This window comes from Sorex araneus, chromosome 7, assembly GCF_027595985.1.
Source record: "Sorex araneus isolate mSorAra2 chromosome 7, mSorAra2.pri, whole genome shotgun sequence".
NCBI classification, from domain to species: domain Eukaryota; kingdom Metazoa; phylum Chordata; class Mammalia; order Eulipotyphla; family Soricidae; genus Sorex; species Sorex araneus.
In genome coordinates, this window is record NC_073308.1 from 63,672,916 (window position 1) to 63,694,316 (window position 21,401).

At 50.4% G+C, this 21,401-nt stretch overlaps 1 protein-coding gene across 1 annotated transcript; it reads right to left on the bottom strand.

The window, feature by feature from the left end:
- Nucleotides 1-625: 625 nt before the first annotated feature.
- On the bottom strand, nucleotides 626-19,471 carry TMEM184C (transmembrane protein 184C). The gene is made up of 10 exons (XM_004606257.2): nucleotides 18,944-19,471; nucleotides 14,190-14,320; nucleotides 13,875-13,911; nucleotides 12,575-12,780; nucleotides 7,430-7,504; nucleotides 5,863-5,956; nucleotides 3,857-3,969; nucleotides 2,237-2,336; nucleotides 1,673-1,844; nucleotides 626-1,463 (listed from the first exon to the last, which is right to left on the bottom strand). Exons 1-10 carry the CDS (start codon nucleotides 19,064-19,066, stop codon nucleotides 1,204-1,206), a joined length of 1,311 nt encoding a protein of 436 aa, XP_004606314.2. The 5' UTR covers nucleotides 19,067-19,471; the 3' UTR covers nucleotides 626-1,203.
- Between the last annotated feature and the right edge of the window lie 1,930 nt (nucleotides 19,472-21,401).

A 21,401-nucleotide genomic window follows, 5' to 3' on the forward strand; every position in this document is an offset into this window, starting at 1 on the left:
AGTTAATGTGTGTATGTATATCACTATAGTAAGCAAAGGTTTTGGAAATAATGCATACTACTTGAAATCTACAACATACTACTGAGTACCTTATGTATTTTATTTTCAGCATAAGATAGACCCACTGGGTTATTTGTTACAAAAAAATTTGGATTTCCGGTGTAAAACCTAAATGAGGCAAGGTTTTTCGTGGTTTTCTTTGACACAGGCTTCTCCCTAAACACCTCCACGGTCTTCTGGCCCTGGGCTCAGGAGCATTCCATGTTGGCTGATGTCTGCCGTGTGTCAGACACGGAGGAAAAGTGCCAGGAAGTATTATAGCGGCACACCCCCCATTTTCGCTCACGAGTCTCCTACTCTCCCAGTCTTCCACCCAGTTCATTCCTTTTCTCTAAGCGTGGAAAACCCATTAGCAGTGCTACAAATGGAATTTTAGGTAGCACTGCTCCTAGACGAGGAAGTTAGGTCCTAAGTAATTTCTCCTAACGGGAATATAAAATACAGTACCTTTAATTGTCTTCATGCTTTATAGTCCTTCATTTTCAAAGCTTATTTTCAGGCCTCTTAAGCAAGCAGTTTTTAAAACATTAAGCTTATGTTTAAAGAATGACAGACATAAAATATGTTGCGGAAAATAAATGACAAATTCTTTATTGAAAGACAACCAGTTGAGAAAGAGAAATTATTGTTAGGTAAGCATATATGGCACATGATTATGATTTAAGTTCCACTAATTCATATTTCCAATTTATACTTTCTGCTAATTCCAGAGCATTGTATTCATGCAGCAGTGCTAGGAAGCATTGATTTCTTAAAACGCAGATGTCCGTCTTGATAGAGCAGTGTAACAGCGGGAACACGTTAGTTCCTAGCATTGAGGGAGTGTGTGATAATGCTCGAAATGTTACGAAATCAAGTCTAAGTCTAGGGTGTTTAGACCGATTATTGGAGAGATAGAAAATTTAGTTATTACAAATCCAGTACCTGTACCTTGCTTCCACCTAACGTCATCGAGAATTCCTGGCACTGATGGCTTGTCCGGGCGCGAAGTCCTGGGCAGTGGGACCCACGGGCCAAGCCATACGTGCCACACGGCTGGTGCGCCTGGCTGCCACCTAGCTTTCTACTCAAGTTTTTCACTATTCCGGGCGTCTCCAAGCAGAGCGTCTGAGGTCACGGGAAGCTGCTGCTTCAGCACAAGCTTCAGGAGTCCCCGAATTTAGGCCCTTGAGTCTCTTGGGTCGTGTCGTCGAGCATTTCCTCCGGGATGTCACTGACGGTCCCAGCTGTGGCCTGAGGGGCCAGGGTGTGCCCAAACCCTTGGTAGTGACCGGCGGGCGAAGGCGGGACAGAGACCACAGACAGGGCATCTTGTGACGACGATGACAACAGGCTCGTATGTTCATTGTGATCCTGATCCTCGGGAAAAAACTTCTTACGAGGCTGTCCCAGGACCGTCCTTCCTTCAAAGCGACAGAGATGTCCGAGTCAGCCAAAACCTGGGTGTGGGCTATTTTTTTTTTTTTAAAAACAGATGCTAAAAATACAGCCCTTGGAGTGGAAGCAACACTACATTACACAAAATTCTCTCTTTAAAATAGCTATTTTAATCGCTCTGGTAGGAGAAATACCTAATCCACTGATCTGGGCGAGTTCAATGGCTGGTACTTACCCACATGTCTTACTTGTTCAGATATGTCATCCCTGATATCGGAAACGTCCCACATGGCAAGGAAGGAATCAAAGCACGACCCCTCCTCTGCTTCCTGGACGTACGGTCTGTATGAGAACGTGTAGTGGTGGGCGATGGCCGCCAGGAACATCTCTATGCAGATGATGAAGTCCTGCAGCCAAGGCAACAGCAGCCGGCTTAGAGGCCCAGTTTTGTGAGGTAACAAGTATTTCAAAAGCCCCTTATCAACAGCTGTTCTTAACAATTTCACATTTATCCAAATTATTTTTAATCCTTAAAAATACCCTGAAAGTAAACACATTTTATCGCATCTCTATCAAACTGTCAGCCAAGCACCACGCCTAGTCCCCGAGGACTGAGCGGAGGAGCAGAACAGGACACAGACGAACGGGACGGAGGCACCACTCCTGGCTCGACTCCCCGGGAGTGACCATGGCCAGTCCTGTAGGATTTCCATCCCGCCTGCCAGTGAGATGCAGGCTGGCTCGGAGGTGACGTGTGCACACGCTCAGATGCTAGGAAGGTCTCAAGGGCGCCACTTACCTGGAGTCCCGTGGCCACAGCTTCCACCGTCTGCCACTCCCATGTGTGCTTCTCTGAAATCACGCCAACTTTCACCAACAAAGCAATCACTACTGCTTGCCTAGAGGTCAGGAAAAGGCAAACGCAAGTCTATGTCGAGCATGAAACGAGCACTTGTTTTTAAAAAAGCTAAGCCCTAACAGCCGTGGCCCACCATCACCTTTGACCCTCTGTTACAGTGCGCCCCCTGAAACAGTCTATTCTCCAACATACCTGGATGGACAAATTTACAGTCTCCTCCTGCCAACTTTGATGGTGCACTCCTAGAACTTCAGTGTTTGGCTTATACACCCTGGCTTTGAAAGCGTACACAGATTTTAAGTTCACCTTGTAGACGGCCCCAGGCCCTTTACAGCAGGCATTTGAAATAAACACCTTCCACTGGTGTTTGGGGACTACTAGCTCGATGCTTGGGGTTACTCCCGGCAGTGCCTGTGGGAGAGGGGCAAAGCATGCCTTCCCTCTAGGGGCTTGCTCTCAGCTCTGTGCTCAGGGACCACTCCGGGCAGGCTTGGGGGACCGTAAGGGGTGCCAGAGATCGAACCTGAGTCAGCTGTGTATAAGGCAAGCACCTTGCTGCACTAACTTCTCCCTCGCTCCGCTGCATATTCCCCTTTTAATACCAAAGCTATAAGTGATGTATTTTCAATATATTTGTAAATTATAAGGTATAAATATACCCTTTATTTTATATAAGGAGAGCCCGGCAAGGTACGGAGAGTATCCCGCCCACATGGCAAAGCCTGGGAAACTACCCGTGAGGTATTCGGTATGCCAAAAACAGTAATAAGTCTCACAATGGAGACATTACTGGTGCCCCCTCGAGCAAACTGATGGACAATCGGATGACAATGACAGTGATACAGTGATAAAACACAATTATATTTAATACTGAAGGTATAAAAAAAATAGGGTTTTTGTTCTTTTTTTTGGGCTGCTGTTTCTGAGCACCTACTGGTGCTCAGGGATCAGCTCAGGCAGGATTTGGGGGCAGCCTAGGGGATGCCAGGGACCGAACCCTTGTCAGCTGCATGCAAGGAAATCTCCCTAGCTCTGAACAAAACTGCTTTAGAAGTGCTTCTTCTAAACTGTCTGTTCTTTGTATGAGAGGCCTAGGATTTATTTGAATGCTTCCTCTTCCTCTCAAGTTAAGACTTTAGGTTATCGTGAATAATTGTCTGTTTTCTGTTTCTGGGCCACACTCTGCCGCTCAGGTCTTGCTCTTGGCTTTGTTCTAGGGCATCATTCCTCGTGAGGCTCCGTGGACCATACGGGGTGCAGGGATCGAACCCAGGTCTACTGTGTGCAAGGCAAACACCTCCCTCCCCGCTAATCTTACCACTCAGGCCCCCTACTTTAATTTTCTTCTAGTAAATATTGCAGTGACCAATAGATGGATGGATTGTTTTTTTTTTTGGGGGGGGTGGAGGGGTAAGAAACCAAGAAAGGTGAGTTTAAGTAGAGACATTTGAATTACTTTCTATTAATTTAATAATTTAAAACTATTCTGAAACTGCTCCCTGCTCAACAATTTAACTGCTCTTAAGGAAATGAGAACATTTAAGAGAAAACAATACTTACCAAAAAGAAACAAAAACCACTAGTTTAACACAAAGAAATTTGCCCACAGGTTGGATTGGACTCAGTTCCTCCTTCAGCACTTGGTAAAACAGCAGAAGGCAATACATGGCGAACTGGAAACCACATCAATAGTTAGACTTCTCCAGTGAGAATAAACGTGGCAAGAAACAGTCAAGTTACACACAGGCAGAGAGTAACTTTTTTTTTTTTCTTTTTTTGGGTCACACCTGGTGATACACAGGAGTTACAAAGTTCTTGGGACACCATATGGGATGCCGGGGATTGAACCCGGGTCGGCTGTGTGCAAGGCAAACGCCCTACCCGCTGTGCTATCACGCCAGCTCCAGAGAGGAACTTTTTAAGGAACTTGTTCTAGGCCTTTTGCTACCTAGGTCAGCCACAGACTTGAATAATTTACTGTGGCTGAAGATACTCTGCATGATTCATGAATTGCTTCAGATGATGTATACATCTTCCATGAGGACATTCTAAGTGTTTTTCGTTTTTGGGCTGGGGTGGGCGGCATACCTGGCGAAGCCCAGGAGATAGTCCTGGCTCTGCACTCAGAAATTTCTCCTGGTGGTGCTTGGGAGATCGTATGGGTGCTGGGACTGAACCCAGGTCAGCTGCGTGCCAGGCAAGTGCCCTACTGCTGTACTATCACTCTGGCTCCTGAAGTGTTTTCTGGCTAGGGCCAAGGACCGGAGAGATCCCGGAGGGCTGGAGCATGGACTCTGCAAGCGGGCAGGAGCCCTACGCTGGAGCAACCTCAGAACACCACCAAGCGTGGCCCCCGGCTGGGAACCAAGCCAGCGAGCCGTACAGACCAAGCACTGCTCCGAGCGGAAGATACTCGGGCAGAATAAAAGCACCTACTTACTGATGGCTTTTACACACATTTTATATAGACTGGGTTTACGGAGTATATTTTACACAATAAGGGTTACGTAAGTACCTTGAAAGTGTCGTGTGAAATCTGAATGGAATCACTGTTGGGGTACTGTTAGTATTGACTGGATTTACGATATTAAAATTAAAAAATATATTTTTCAAGAATTAAAAGTGTTTTTACAGGCGTAGCTCTACAGTGCTGGGGCTGGCGTTTGGACTGGAGGGGCAGACCCAGTGGTGCTGGGCGCTAACTCAGGGACACGCACCAGGCATGTGTGCTGACAGCCCCTAGCCCCAACTTACTTTCCTGTAACTCCACCATTCCTTTCTACACGCAGGTGGTTCCTGGCAGTGCTCGGGGGACCGTATGGGCCGCCAGGGATGGAACAAGGGTCAGCCCTATGCAAGGCACATGCCCTATTCGCTGTTCTATCTCTCGGGCCCCTGCAATGTATTTTCGTAAAGAGGCACTGTGAATGTCTTTATGGCACACATGCAATTAAGTCATGAGAACAAGACTGAATGAACAATCAACTGGCCGAAGTCTGAGTCCTCAGGTCGGGGAGACGGCTCAGAGGGCTGGAGCACATGTTTTGCACCTCATTGCCCCCAAGGACCACCAGGAATGAACTTGGGAGAACCCCAGACTGGGAGAACCCCAAGACTAAAAAAGTACAAATCAATAAAAAAGATTACTTATATTAATTCTGTTTATATAAAATGAATTTCAAGATGACAGAGCAACCCTCTTAATTTTTCTGGGGGTGGGAGCACACTCAGGGCTTACCCTGGTTCTGTGCTCAGGCGTCACTCCTGGTGGGGTTCCGGGGACCAGGTGGGAATAGAACCCGGCTTGGCTGCAAGCCAGGCAACCGCCTTAACCTTTGTGTTAGCTCTCTGGCTCCATTAAAAAAGTAACAAACTTTAATCTAGGAGAGCCAACCTAAGAAAAAACTACAGGTAATAACTGATAGGATTCAGACGAATACCGGCCGGAGGTGGCTCAAAGGGCTGGAGCACAGGCCTCTGAGTGGGGGAGCCCCGGGCTCAGTCTCCAGCGCCACGGGGACCCCTCCCAAATGGACAAAGAGAGAGAAAGGCAGACATTTACTTACCAATTGTGACATGTTGTTTATTATAACCAAGTAAGTCCAAGCATTTGAGAAGCTAAAGTTCCCTTCATCATATACATGAAGCAGCTCACAGATTCTGGAAAAACGGCAACACAGAAGACAACTTTCAGGTCAGCTGTGAAGGGGCGGAGCGGACTCTGGGAGACACAGCTCCCGGGGGTCGGCCCTGGCGGTGTGTGGGACTACCGGGAATGCTGCAACTATGGGAGGGTGAGCCCGGGGTGGGGGGCACTCACAGCCCCCACGTGTGTAACCCCAACAGCAAAGGGGAGAAGAGGGTGCGGAGGGAGTAAAGACAAAGCAAAACATCACTGCTTGAAGTAATTTGACATGTCCTACATTTTTTAGGGAACAGTGTGTCAGATCACTTAATGGAAATAAACAGCATTTTCCTTCAGCTGCTATCACTGTCACTGTCATCCCATTGCTCATCGATTTGCTCGAGCAGGCACCAATAACGTCTCCATTGTGAGACTTGTTGTTACTGTTTTTGGCATATCGAATACGCCACGAGGAGCTTGCCAGGCTCTGCTGTGCGGGCGAGATACTCTCAGAAGCTTGCCGGGCTCTCCGAGAGGGACGGAGGAACCGAACCCACAGAGATTTAAAAAAAAAAAAAGAAAGAAAAATCTTAATTTCTTCCTTGAAATACAGCACCCAGAGTAAAGGACAATAGAATCAGGCAGATAACTTTTACCTCGTGTAAGTTAAAGCTATACAGAAGCGGTGAGAAGATCAATACCTGGGCAAAGTATTTTCAAATTTGGGGGCTCGAGAGAGAGCACAGCAGGTAGGGCGTTTGCCTTGCTGACCCAGGTTCCATCCCCAGCACCCCATTCGGACCCCAAGCACTGCCACGTGTGGCCCCCTCACTCCCCCTGGAAAGGAATTTCTAAACGTTTTCCAGGAACGCTAGGAATAAGGGCAGTTAGAGGAGCTTTGCCGGTCACTACTATTCACTTCCGCGGCAGGGGTTTCGTGGTTGGAGATTCTCCGGTACCTGGGCTGGGGCGTTTGGTACTGCTCCAGCCAGGGAGTGCCGGGGACAGCCCAGAAATGCTGTGGGGCCTCCAGTGCTGTGCCAGGCAGTGTTTAGGGGACCCCATGGCACCAGGGGTGGGAAGCAGGCTGGCCGCGTGCAAGGTGCAAGGCCTGTACCTTAACTGCCCCGCTGCCCCATGCTGGCTCTGGCCCCAGCCTCGATGGGTCCCTGCCCACCAATGGTGGCATTACTGCTCTTTAAATGGAGGAGGGTTTCTACACACGGTCGGCAAGCCAAGCCAAAAACTAGAGATTATATAAGCGAGGCAATTAATGCTCTTTTAAAAAAATCGGTTTTGGGGTCAGAAGGACAGCACAGCAGGTAAGGCATTTGCCTCGCATGTGTCTGACCTGGGTTCGATCCCTCAAGCACTGTCAGGAGTGATCACCGAGCACTGCTGAGTCTGGCCCAAAGACCAGAACCAACCAAACGATACAAATCAGCTGTTTCCACATTAAGTGCATGACTCCGAAAAGGGGAAAGACAACGTATGTTCTCTGTACTCACAATGCGATGATGGTGGTGAAGGGCCTGACAACGGTATACTGCAACACACCCAGTTTGCACCTGAAAAGCAACACCCTGCAAGAGAAAGGGCGGGACATTGCAGCCACCACGCAGCAGTAGCAGCTCCTGCCCAGAGCCCCCAAACTAAGACCACTTAGGACGGACAGCACTGCAAACTCCATCATTCTTTCTACATGGCGACGAGAAGCAGGTGGGTCTTAGCCAACAAGTATTTTTATTATTATTAATTGCTATCACTACCATTTCTGGTTGGGGGCTGGGAGCTGCCGGGGATGGGCGGAACCCCTCTCGGGCACCTGAGGCACGCACACCGCCAGTGGCGCCCTCTGGCTCTTTGGGTGGGAATTCCGAACTACTCTGCTGACAGGACTTTCTCAAAGACCATCTGTTTTGTGTGTAATCTCGAGTTGCAGAATTTTCGACCCACGGAACAGAATGAAAGGAACCAAAGTGGTCAGTGTGCTTTTGGAAGAAAAACGGGGTTAAGAAAGGAATAACAAGTGTGTCCCTGTGAAGTGTATCTACAGAGAATTACTGACACTTAGATGCTCCGAGAGAACAAAACCAAGGTTCTGCCCGAAACAGTTTTAGTTACTTGGCCCAATGGAGGGGAAACCCACAGGGGCGGCAGCGAACAGCGTCCACAATGGGGCACGGCGGGTGGAGGGGCTGGTGGACTCAGGCCGAAAGACGAGCGCGCAGGTGCTGGGCACACTGGTCTCGCTCTCCAGTCGAACCGGCCAGTGTGGGTCTGGCGCGGAACCTGGAGGGGTGTTTCAGACTGAGGCAAAGTGCTGAGTCACTAAGATGGCAGTGGCGCAGGGCTCAGGCTGGACAGGGACTCGGGACCGGACCTCATCACGAAACATCCTGGCCAGGCCTCCGTGTGACGGACTTTACACAACTCAACTCAGCTGAACGACAGGGCCCCCTGCGTTGGTTAAACCAAACCAGAGACCACTAAGATCTGTCAGATGCCTCTGGAAGCTGTGGAGAATTAGCAACGGGAAGATGTGTCTGAAGGAGCTTCCCGGAACACAGCAAGGGCTGAGGCGAAGAAAGGAGTGCGAGCTACAAAGAACAGAGACCAGAGTCGCATGTCACAGATAATCAACGTCAATCGATAATGTACATTCTGAGAGACAGAACAGACGAGGAGAGGAAAGGCAGGACCAGAAGACAGTACGGGGTGAACTTTCCCAAACCAAGGAAAAACATGTCTCTACAGGCCGAAGGGCTGGGAATTAAACCGGGTCAAAAGGAAAACCACCTGGCACCGCGGAGCGGAGCTGCAAGTGCCCAAGACGGAGAGGGATGTTCAGTGCGGGCGGAGTCGGACAGCAACCTAGCGGTAGTAAGAGCAGGCAGAACTGGGCAGAGGGGCCAGAGCAACAGTACAGCGGGAAGGGGTTTGACCCCCACATCCCAGATGGTCCCCAGAGCACCACCCGGACTGATTCCTGAGCGAGCGCAGAGCCGGGCGTAAGTCCTGAGCATCTCCGGGGGTAGCCCCAAACCGAAGGGAAAAAAGTAGCAGAATAAAATGTTCAAAATGTTTGAAGACAATTTCTGTCAATATGGAATGTGTAAAACTTATCTTTCGGCTCTCTCCACCCTTGGAGAAGCCCGCGTTCTTTCTTGAGTGCGTTACTCTTACTCTTCTCCCACTTATCCCTTCTTCCTTCCCTCAAAGAAACCACTAAATAAAATGTTTACTTAAAAAAAAAACCAACAGCTTATCTTTTATCTTTCAAGTATGAGGACAAACTAAATAGACTTCTGCGTAATTCTGTTCGTGAAAATCTGCCACTGGTACACTGACATACTTAAGGCAGAAATTCAGCAGGGGAAAGAAATGATTGTAGATAGAGGAACTGAAACAAGAAACAGAAGAAAGTAAACAAAGCCTTTTAGGTCTATAAACTACCCACCAAGGACTATTTGTTAATATTGGATCCTTAAAAAAAAGGGGGGGAAGGGTCAGAGCCCAGGACTCACTCTGGCTGTGCTCAGGGATTACTCCTGGCAGTGCCAAGGCAAGCATCTTACCCTCCCCCACCCTCTCTCTGGTCCTGAAGTAAAATAAAAAAAAATTTTTTTTAAGTAGTCATGGTAAAATGTAGACTTAAAGTAATCGTCAGACTAGAAATAGAAAACTCAATTTCCAGATCAGTAGAGAGGGGGGAAAAAAGGGCTAAGAATAGAATCAGTCACCTATAGGATACCAGCTGTAATCAGACAGTGGAACACAAAAGGAAGCGGTCACACTGCCTTGGCTTGATCTCTGGCACATTTCCCTAAGCATGACCAGGACTGACCCCGAAGCACTGCACCAGGAGTACCATCCTGAGCTGGGTGTGACCCAAAAACCAAGCAAAAAGTCAGTGACAAAGGTAAAGAAGAAAAAGTGAGACAAAATGTACCAAAATTACAAATAAGCAAAATCATCACAAAAATGTCTTCGCTGACAGGCTGTCAGACTAGAATGGAAGAACACTAAAAACTTAAAAAAAAAAATTCCATATAAGATTAAAAAAAAAAAAAAAGGCCCGTGTTTCCCCTGCACAGCCAGGAGTAAACCCCGAGCACGGCACGGTGTGGTCCCAAAACAAAACAAACTAGAAAAGTCTGAACAACAAGTGGTTACCTCAAACAGAAGGACACAGAGAGGATGAAGAGGCAGGGAAAAAAGATCTGCACGAGTATCACACACAGAAATGTGAGCTACCAGTCGACAGCACAGCGAACAGCTTCAGACTAAAGGGAGACGGGGCAGAGCCAGGGTAAGGGCAGGTCAGGGTTCAGGTCACGCACGGGAAGGCCCGAACCTGCAACAGTGTAAAAGCAAAACCTGACAGGACCGCGGAGTAGATGGCAAATTCTCAGCACACACTGAGGGAAATGGAAGAAAGGAAGCTAAGAGAATCAGAGACCAGCGCGGGCTGGGGGTTCCTCCTGGGGTACTGCCCAGGGCTCCTGCCTGCAAAGCAAGTGCTCCAGCCCCTGGGGCTTCCTCAGCCACGCAAGGGCTTTTTTCAACAAGACTTGGAAAGTGCCATGAAGTGAGACTGAGACTAAACTGGGAGGCAGGGATCGCAGCCCGGTGGAGGGGCGCGCGCTCTGCACGGTTCAGCAGAGTCCCAGCTCCGGCACTGCTCAACGACAGCGAATCGTAAATAAATTAATCTGGAAAACTTCGGTGACTGGAAGGCAGGGGCGACTGCTGAAAACTGCAGAAGCGATTTTCAACCCGCCCGAAACAAAGGCCCGGGAGCGGCTAGGCAGAGACCCCCGGAAACACTGCAGGACAGAGCGCGGGCAGGCCGGCAGGAAGGGAAACCAGGAGCGAGTGGGAGCGAGGCCGGCTCGCGGGCAGAGCGGCCGGTGCTCAGAGACGCGGGTGAGCACGGGCTCTGAGGAGGCAGAGCACGCCCGGCAGCCCAGGGGTTACCCTAGGGCAGCTTTTCTGTGTCAGGTCAACCCTGCAAATTCTAACCGAATTTTGGGAGCCACGAAGGAGTACATGCTGGCCCGTGAGAAGTTTGCTTCGTAAGGGTATCCAATCCTGGAAAATGTTTCCCCTCCACGAACATGAACAAAACTGTGTTTATTCAGAAAAAAAAAAATCACTGTGTTCACAGCTGATGGGATGGGAGTGGGAAGTATAAAACACAGGCCAATCCTGTATCACCTACAAACTTTTTTTTTTTTTTGGCAGGGGAATGGGGGAAATACGTGGCCGTATCTGGGGCTCAACTGGTGATGGGGTTCAAGCCTGGGGCTCCCACACGCCAGTGCCACACGCCAGCGCTCTGAGCCACCTTCCCTGGCCCCCAGCTAGAACTGTGTGCATGCGTCTGCTGCCAGGGCCGCGAGCCAGAGCACCACACTGCAGTAACCTGCAGAGCAGCAGCTCCGCTCAAGCAAACACGGGTTGGTGAGGACAATCGGAGCGCTGACGTGAAGGCTGGGCGGTGCTTACCGGGGCCAGGGTGAAACCAGCTGGAAGAGACCAGGAAACGCCGTGCAGGAAGAAAGCCTGTGCAGCCAAGCGCACAGACAGACTCTGGGCATCTTGACAACGCCATGAATTCACTCTGCTCGGGGCCTGAGTCCCGCACCCGCCCGGCCGAGGCACCTCCAGCCTCCCGCCGGGTTCCGCAGCAGAGCCTTCCCGATCAAAGCCGAGCCAGCGGCGGCAGGCTAGGCCTGCACGCACTGCCGCCTCTTCTTCCAAACGCATCACTTCTGGCGGTGCTCAGCGCTTACTCCCGGGTCAGTGCCCCGAGGAGCGTGTGGAGACTGTGCTCCAGTCCACTGGCCTGTCTTTCCAGCCTGACGACAAACTGTTTAAAATACTGTTTCGAGTGTTCCCTGTGGGACTCGTGCATTTAATAGATGCATCTGACTTCGGGTGACTTTCCTGGTCTTACCAGCCTTTGCTGAATGTGCACCGCTTCGTGGGAACCTGATGAAGCCTATTCACGGTCAGAAGCTGCCAGAATACACCCGCTGTTCCCTGGGCCCACCTTCTCCTCCCTAAGTTTTAGAGCTGATTTTGCGGCTGTGCAGGGACACGGTCTTACATGCGTTCATTTCTGCAGATTACCTCCCCGCTGTCAAACACGGCTGACTGCCTATTAGGCCTGGAGTGCATGTTCTGCGTGCAAGGAGGCGTGGGCTCACTCCCAAGCACTGAGCCGGAGAGACGGACAGTGGGGAAAGCATTTGCCTCATGGGGCATATGGTCCCCCAGACGTCTAGAGTGATCCCTGAGCATAGAGCCAAAGTGAAAAACCAGAAACACAAACACCCTAGTACCCACGGTGTCCCATCAACACTGAGTGGTGAGTACCCCTGGGTACCAATGAGGGTTAATTTTTAAGGTTTTTTTTTTAACTTCACAATACTTTTGGCAAAGACTATTTTATGTATGTGGATAATAAAAATGTGTTTTGTTAGTCTTCAAATTTGACTATGAACTTACTTGCTAAGGGAGAACTCTGTCTCATACTTGCCACCCTGCTCACTGTACTTCAACCAATGCCTTTCAGAAGACTGATACTTAAACGATAAGTGTAACTAAACCCAAAGCATCAAGGAATGAAAACCAACCATACTTACTCCCCCATAGCCCACGGTGGACAGCAGCATAGAGGAGGAAAATGTTTCTGCTGTTCTTTGGCTTCGAGGATTAATACCAGATTTGGATATCGGTTAGTTAGGTAATTGGTAAGAAATCCCATAAAGTTGTAAATGACATAAGCTTCGTAACATTCTCTGCAGGTATCCACATATATTGCAATACTGGGATATTTCAAAGCTATCCACTATGGAAAAGCACAAATGGAACGTTAAGTGGAAGGCAAATAACAGACACAGAGAAGCTACATATACACTTGAGTTCTTAAATATAAACTGAAATTTACCTTGACATTATTCTATAAAAAGCTATTAAAGAGAGTTTTCTTATATTTAAACAAACGAGAACAAATATCTAGCACTGAAGAGATAGCTCAGAGGTGAGTGTAAATGCTGTGCCTGATGGAGGCCTGGGTCTAATCCGTGTCACCACATGGCTGGCCACCTCCCTCACTCCTCCTCACCACCAGGAGTGAGCCTTAAGTACTATGCTGGGAGTAGCACTGTCGTCCCGTTGTTCATCAATTTGCTCGAGTGCGCACCAGTAACATCTCCATTGTGAGACTTGTTGTTACTGTTTTTGGCATATTGAACATGCCATGAGTAGCTTGCCAGGTTCTGCTGTGCGGGCGGGATACTCTTGGTAGCCTGCCGGGCTCTCTGAGAGGGACGGAGGAATCGAACCCCGGTTGGCTGCATGCAAGGCAAATGCTCTACCTGCTGTGCCATTGTTCCAGGCCCTGAAAACCACCAGGTATGGTGTGAGCCAAAACAACAAAAATAGCTGATCTCTGTCTGCAACAACTGCATGGGTTAGAATCCACCAGGAAATGTTTTTTTTGTTTTACGTCACACCTGGCAGGGGCGACTTCCCGATCAGTGCTCAAGGGTCTTTCCTGAATAAGCAAGTGGTGCTGGGGCTAGAACCAGCCTCCTCCATGCACAGATGCCTTCTAGGCTGCTGAGACTCTGTTTATTTTTATTGCTTTTCAAATAAAAACAAAAAGGATGAATGATAATGTAATTTAAAATATAACAATTTTAAACACAGCTAAACTCAAAAGGTAAGCAAAGAAAACATCTACCAAGTTAAACAAACCTGCCAACCTCTGCATCTTCCACGGACACTTACTTCCATCATCAGTCTAACAAGTGAGCCTCTTCATGTTTCCTATCATCTGACGCCAGGGTCAAGTGACACGCTCTCATGACCTTATGCATTCTATAAGTACAGTCGGTGTGATCACACAATTTCTTAATGAGATCAATAAAATATACTTACACTATCCAAACTGTATATGGGCACCATCCAAAGAATCCTATTTGGAAAGCAAAACATACAAAATCTTTTTATGTCCTGACAGAAGCCAATACAACACTTAGTAGAACTAAAATACAAAACTGACCTTCTTCTACAGAATGGAGCTTAGCAAGGGGAGCGAGGCGAGGGGTGGGGAGGGCATGGGGTGGCTGGGAGGAGACGTGGGGACACTGGCGGTGGATGTGGTGCGGGCACACTGCATGCATGAATCCCTAACACCAACGGTGCTGTACGTCACGGCGTTGCAGACGAGACGGAAAGGGAAACGGAGGTTACCTGATGATGGGTTTCTGCAGTTCAGGCTGTGTGTAATGCACCAAGTGCTGGAGGATCACCCAGAGGGACACAGGGATCGTCAGGAGTAAAAAGATGCCAGCGATAAACCAGGCCTTGGTATGAATCCCAACCTGCAGGGGCAAAGAAGCAGGTCAGCACGAAGAGCTGGAGGAAGCGCTTTTATTTCTTGACCTTTTGTTTGTTTGACTAGCAACAAGGCAAAATATCGACCTGACGAGTGGCTGCTATTTTCATGCCTTCCTTTTGGCAAACAGTCTTGAGGGTCCTCGGGGCGGGCGGGCTGGAATCTGACTCCCTGGGTCTCAGCAGCAGCATTAAGGCCCAGCACCCCCACCCCCACCCCCAGCTAGAACTGTTTACAGCTGAGTATCGTTTGGGGGGGACTGTACAGATGTCTTGAAATTTCCAGCAACTCAAACCTAAAAATCCTTCCATGGTTGCTCCTTTTTTGTTGTTGTTTTTACGTCTAGAAAGCCAAGGAGGACCTTTATTTTCTATAAATCTTATTATCCAACATCTGAGTACAAACTCTTAATCCAGCTACCACTTACACACAGCGACACAAACTCGGGAAAACAGCATTCAAAAGATGTCTGCTGGGTGCCTGGGGGATGATTCAGCGGCTGAGCGGTTGCCTTGCCTGTGTGAAGCTCTAGGTTTGATCCTCACCACCCCCACGGCACAGAGCAGTAAATGAACACGTTGCTCCTCAGTGGAGCACGTGCCGTGGATGGGAGGCCCTGGGCCTGACCACCCACACTGCAAACAAACAAACAAACAAAAATCTGATTTTTTTTTAAAGGCCGGTATCTGATGAGTATCCTGTCTTTTGAAAGCTCACTTCTGGGCCAGGGAGACCGCTCCAAGGCCCGGCACATGTGCCTTACACCAGAGTCATGGGTTCAGCCCCCTGACCCTTGTCGGGAGTGACCCCTGCGCACAGAGCTAGGAGCCATCCCTGAGCACGGCCAGCTGGGGTCCCAAACACCTGGGTCCGCCACACTCAAGGCAAGCGCCCCACCGGCTGTGTGTGGCTCTGGCCCCGAAACAGGGAGTCCTGATGCACACCCAGCTGCAGGGGGGGACACTGCACAGGGCCGGCGGGGCCTGCCTGGCACACAGCTCATCCGGCCCCACCCCTGGCACTCACATGGTCCCCGAACCCAGTCAGGAGCGATCCCTGAGCACAGAGCCAGGAGGAAACCCTGTGCACAGCTGGATGAGAACTAATTCTTGCCTCCCTCCCCCTGAAAAGGGGGACATGTAATTCAATTGGCCAAAATAATTTCCGATACATAATGCCCACAATTAGAATTGGAAACTTGAATGGCACAAGGCAGAGCCACATTGGAGCGTGAAGTTAATCAGCAGCCCTGAAGGGCGGCGTGTGGGGGTGGGGCTCAGAGAACCAGCTCCCCGGGGTCTAGTTTGGGTATTTATTCTTGTGGCCACACCTGGTGGTGCTCAGGGCTCACTCCTGGCTGTGAGCTTAGAGATCATTCCTGGGGGGTCTCGGGGGACCCTATGGGGTGCCAGGGATCTATCCCAGGCCAGTCCCAAGCAAGGCCGATGCCTTACCTGCTGTACTATCTCGTGGGCTCCACGGACGCCTACTTTACTCAATTTCATTCCACACTGAGCATTTGCTTTAATGATAATCTAGAAGAATACTAAAAGAACGTTCTAGGTAGTCTCTCTGGTAACACGATCATTCCAAACAGTCCTGCCAAGTCCCTTTCATGCCCACATTTGCTTTTAGGACTTGGCCTGGTGCCCAAAGCACAACTTGGTTGTGGACTTGAGAGAAATGATGTGCCGGTGACTCATGAAGGTCAGGCGTCCTGGGTGTGCTGGACGGAAGAAAGTTCTCCCAACAATCACAAAGCAACTGCCCGGGGAGCTGATTCATTACTGGACAGTGGTGCCAAGTTAAAAAAACAAAACAAAACAAAAAAAACAACCCAACTGGCATCAGTCAGGCCCTTGTTAATGGACACAAGATGCCACCTCCAGACACATCATCAGTCCCATCCCCGGGAGCCACTGAGCTTCAGGTGCTCTCCGAACTGACACAGCAGCTGCAGGGATCAGGAGTGTGGCTGTCTTAGGTCCCACTACGTGTGAGCGTCCCAGTACAGCGCCAGGGATCCGTACCAATGACCAATGACGAGGAGGACCATCATATTCACAGGGACGGGATTCACACTGCTCTCTAAGGTGCCCACCGCAGACACCCCAGGCGACACGAACACTAGCCTAAGGCCTGTCAACCTGCACGGAGAGCTTTGTTCCGGTACACGGAAACTGGGAGATAACATCGCCGCCATTTTTCCTATAGTAACGTGAGAAAAGACCAAAGAAGGGCGAGAGGACTCTCCAGCCAGGTGACTGCGACAGAAGAGACGGACGAGAGTCCACTCAGGAGTCACCTGGGGCTGGGGGCTATGACCCTGGACTGGGATCCCACCCTTCCCCCAGGCTCTCAAGAGCTCCTGCCCAGGGCCATCTTAGGCCGACTGGGACTCCAGTGGCCCACCGACCAGGACTGGTCTGAGCAAGCCCGCTACCTATCTGCTGGAGCACTTCATAGAGAGGTGAGGGTGCAGAGATCCAATGAGGGCCCAGGGCCAACCAAGAAGCTATTTCCTCGGGGACCTGAAGGCTCTTGAGCAGCTGTGGCTGGGGAGTATGGAGCAGCGACAGCGCTGGGCACAGTCACCTACTTCAGAGGTGGACCTGAAGGCAGCTGGACAGTGACACGATACTGAACACAAGCACTCAGCCTGGGGTCACTTTACCTGCTTATCTCCAGGCCTGTATCACACCGAGAATATGAGACTCATTCCTATGCTTCAGGGTCTTTAAGAAGATTAAATAAAACCACACCAAGCACGGGGCCCAGAGAGTATACAGTGGGTAAAGTGCTTGGCCTCTTCGCGGCTGACCCGGGGTTCGATCCCAGGCACTCCAAAGGGTCCCTCAAGGCCTGCCAGGAGTGATCCCTGGGTACAGAGCCAAGTAAACCCTGAGCACAGCCGGTGTGTCCTCAAAACAAACAACTACTAAATGGAAGAAAGGATGAAGGATGACAAACCCACGCCTTGTCTTACACCCAGAAGAGCAAACGGGGGTTGGGGAGGAATAAGGAGGCGGCAGGACAGTGGCAGCGGGTCCTGGGCACTCTGGTGACGGCGGGCGCAGTAGCTGTACATCACTACCATAAATGGTAAGACACCGGCAGCCATGTGACCTAAACAACAGTAACAAAAGAATTCTAACACGATTATACCCAAGCCTTGGAGACAAGGCCCAGTGAGGGCCTCTGGTCTCAAAACAAACTTCGGGGGGTTGGTGGGGAGGAAAGAGAATCCCTCCCCCCACTCCAACTCCCCTCACTTCCCTTGAGAGTCAAAGTTCTCCTAGGAAACTCCAACAGGAGCAGGAAACTGGTCTTGGACCCCGACTCTCCCCATCCCCAGGGAATTCCCATGGCTGGTCCTCGGATGTGTGCTGAGGCTGCCGTGCCCTTTCAGTTCCCCACGGTATCGACCAGAACTTTCTATCACTCAACTGTTCCTGTCCAAATACTGTGGAGTGGGCGCTCCGTTTACCCTAACATACGAAACACAGGCCCGATGGGTCACGGGGACGTACATGCCGCCCCAGGGTCAGACAGCTGGGCAAAGAGAACAATACCCTGTCCACGCATCAGATGATGACAATGACGGTGACGCTAGGAAGAAAGACAAAGCCGCGGGCACACGGGGTGGAGGCGAGGATGCTGGTCATGCTAAGTAAGGCAGGGAGTGGAGTGACATCCGAATGCAGACTCGCATGAGAAAACGGCCTGCAGGGAGGGAAATCGCTTAGTGCGAAGGCCTGGGAGAGGGCACATGAGTCCCACACCTGAACAAAGCCAGGGTGCGAGAAGCCCAGGAAACAAGGGAAGTCAAGATGGGGTGAAGGGGGGTTGCGCAAAAGATTACGTCGATTCTCCAAACGCCTTACCGTCTAAACTACCTCTGTGGGCCCACTTTGTTCTGTTGCTGTTAACTAAGCATCTACCTTGGGATTTCCCAGTCTATTATATTTTTACTGCCCTTACAATAACGTTAAAAAAGAAAAAGAAGAAAAAAAAAAAACCAACCCTAACAATTTCCCTAACAATTTCAAGGGACTCTCGGCAAGATGCCTCTGGGTTAAACGCACAAGTGGGAAGCAAAATACAAAGACCACGAAGGGAAGCGTTAAACCTAAGAGCAGGCGCCCTTCACTCCAGGACGCCAGCCACTCGCCCAACGCCACACGTGGGCTTCAAGGTGGTTTTCTTCCAGCTAGGTAAGGCGGAGGAGACTAGGAAAGATGCCCATGCAGGGACTAAAAAATGACCTTGGATTTGGGGAGCTGGCGAAGACTTGCAAAAAAAAAAAAAAACCCACAAAAAACCAAAAAAAACCCAAAACACCCCAGCGCTTCTCTTAAGCAGCTCCCTGAACAGGGACCATGTCAAACCCGCCGCATGCTTGGAAAAAATAAATAAATAAATAAAAAGTGACTAACAAACTCGACAAGCGTGTCTTCAGGCGGGGCTCAACGCCATGACACGGCTTTACAGGGCATCCAGTCTGGGTAGTGGCCGGGATGAAGACGGGGGTCGGGGGGCACTTTAGCTGGGCTGCACGGTAGAGAGGCGCCTTCCGAAGGCTGCGGGACGCCCCCCGCGCCCCCCTTACCTCCAATTTCTGCAATTCCCACACGCACAGGGGGACGGCCACCACGACGGCCAGCAGGTAGATGACCACGGCCAGCGGCCGGATCCACTGTCGCCAGTTCCTCCAGGTGCAGGTGCAGGGCATGGTGCGGCGAGGGCGGCGCCCGGGGGCGCTCGGGGGGCGCGCGGAGAGGCTCGGGGCGGCGGGCGCGGCCGGGCGCGGCCAGGGCACATGCTAGGCCGGGCCCGAGGCCGGGGCGCTGCTGCCAGGGGCCGGCGGCGCGGGCCGCATCCCGTCTCCTCCGGCCCCGCCGCCGCCTCACCTGGGCAGCGCCCGCGGCAGCACCTGCACCATGGCCTCGGGGGCGGCGCCCAGGACGCGCCGGTCCTCCTCCTCCTCCTCCTCCTCCGCCGCCGCCGCCGCCCGGGCGCACCTCTCGGCGGGACCGCGAGGATGGAGAAGCGGCCGAGGGAACTCAAAGGTACCGGCCCCGAGGTTGCCTCACTCCCTCCCTCGGGACATCTCCGGCGGCGGAACCCGGGCCAAACCGGGACTTCCGCTTCCGCCCACGCCGCCCGCGGCTCGGGATTCGTGGACGGAGGCCAGGGGCCCCGCCCCATCCGGCTCACCCCTCACTCTCCGATTGGTCACTGCTAGGGGGCGGGGCTAGAGGGGGCGGGCTAGAGGGCGGGGCTTGAGGCCGGGATATTTTGGCAGGAGGTTGCTTGAGTCTGGTCCCCAGCGAGAGAGCCTCCCGAAGTCGATTGCAGGCAGCTGGCTGGGTTCACGAACCCCAGCATCCGCCGGGAGTCATCCCTGATCGCAGCCCGGTGCGACTGAATAAACAAGCAAGCAAACAAACAAATAAATAAAAAGGAATCGTGGAGAGAAATTGTTCTAACTGATGCCCGCGGACCTAGTCGCTCTTGAAGTTGTGTAAGTTGCAAGAGATGAGAGAGCAGGTGAAGAGCATCCAGGGCGTTCTTTTTCTGCTTGTCCTCCAGCCGTAGGAAAGCCCGGGTGAAAGGCCCTTGCCAGCGGCACCATTTTCAGCACAAAAAAGATTTGCGATTCTCCTCTTGGAGTGCAGGAGCCAGTTGGATGAAAACTAACTAAAGAAAGGGAAACACACGCCAGCCTGATTCTCCCCTCCGCCCCCCCCCCCCCGCGATCAATTGCTAGATTCTAGAGGCAGGACTACTAGTTATTTTGGAAGGCAGCTATGCTCACCACTATACCACCAAAGCAAACTACTAGTTATTTTGGGTCCTGCTGAGAGCTCATCCCAAGGAGAGCTTAACTTAAGAAGCGACTGCAAACACCGAACATCCTCTTCACATTTGGGACTCGTGTTAAATACACACTTTAAATTTCAAAAGCTCGATATTGCAAATAACACATTTTATGCGCATTAAGAGCTTAACTAAGGCTATGGAATGGCAAATAGGATATTTTGTGGGGTTTTTTGGAAATGGGATTTGGGCCACTCCTGGCTCTGGACTTGCAGTTACCTCCGATGGTGCCAGAGGACCCATGTAGCATGGGGATAGCACCGACGCCTCTTGCATGCAAAGCCTGTGCTCAGCCACTTGAGCTATTCTACCTGCACAGGACCTCAAAACCTTTCTAAATCAATAGTGAAAAAGGAAAAGAAAGGGCTATCATCCACTAGGCTCTCTGACACCCAAAGTTAGATACTCTCAATTAGATACTGAAATGTATCCTATATTATCGCTGTCATTTCCCGAGGGAGAGAAACTGTATGAAGTCCTTTAGCTGCACTCTTTCATTGATATGCACAAAAATCCTGAAAAGTGGGTGGGTTTCTATGTTGCAGGTTCATAAGGTTAAGTAATTTGCCTGAGTTTATTGAGCTAGTTAGTGGTGGAACTGGAATTCGGAAGAGATCAATTGGTGCCAGATGGGAGCCCAGGAGAGGATTTTAAGGGCAGTTAAAATATTCTGTCGAAGCTCATAGAATGTACAGAAGCAGGAAGAGCAAACATTTATTTATTTATTTATTTTTAATTTTTTAAATTTTATTGAATCACTGTGAGATAGTTACAAGCTTTCATGATTGGGTTACAGTCTCACAATGATCAGACACCCATCCCTCCACCAGTGCACATTCCCCACCACCAATATCCCGGGTATACCCACCTTTCCCACCCTCCCCTTGCCTCTATGGCAGACAGTATTCCCCATATTCTCTCTCTACTTTTGGGCATTATACTTGCAACACAGACACTGAGAGGTCATCACGTTTGGTCCATTATCTACTTTCGGCATGCATCTCCCATCCCAACTGGTTCCTCCAGCCATCATTTTCTAGTGATCCCTTCAAGGAGGAGCAAATCTTTAGGAGGGGCTGGAAAGATAGTCATGAGGTTAAGGTGCTAAAAGAAAGCAGATTTCAGGAGTGTAATAGAATGATTGATTGTTTACCTTCAGTGAGTTTATGATTGTCCTGTGTTCTTTT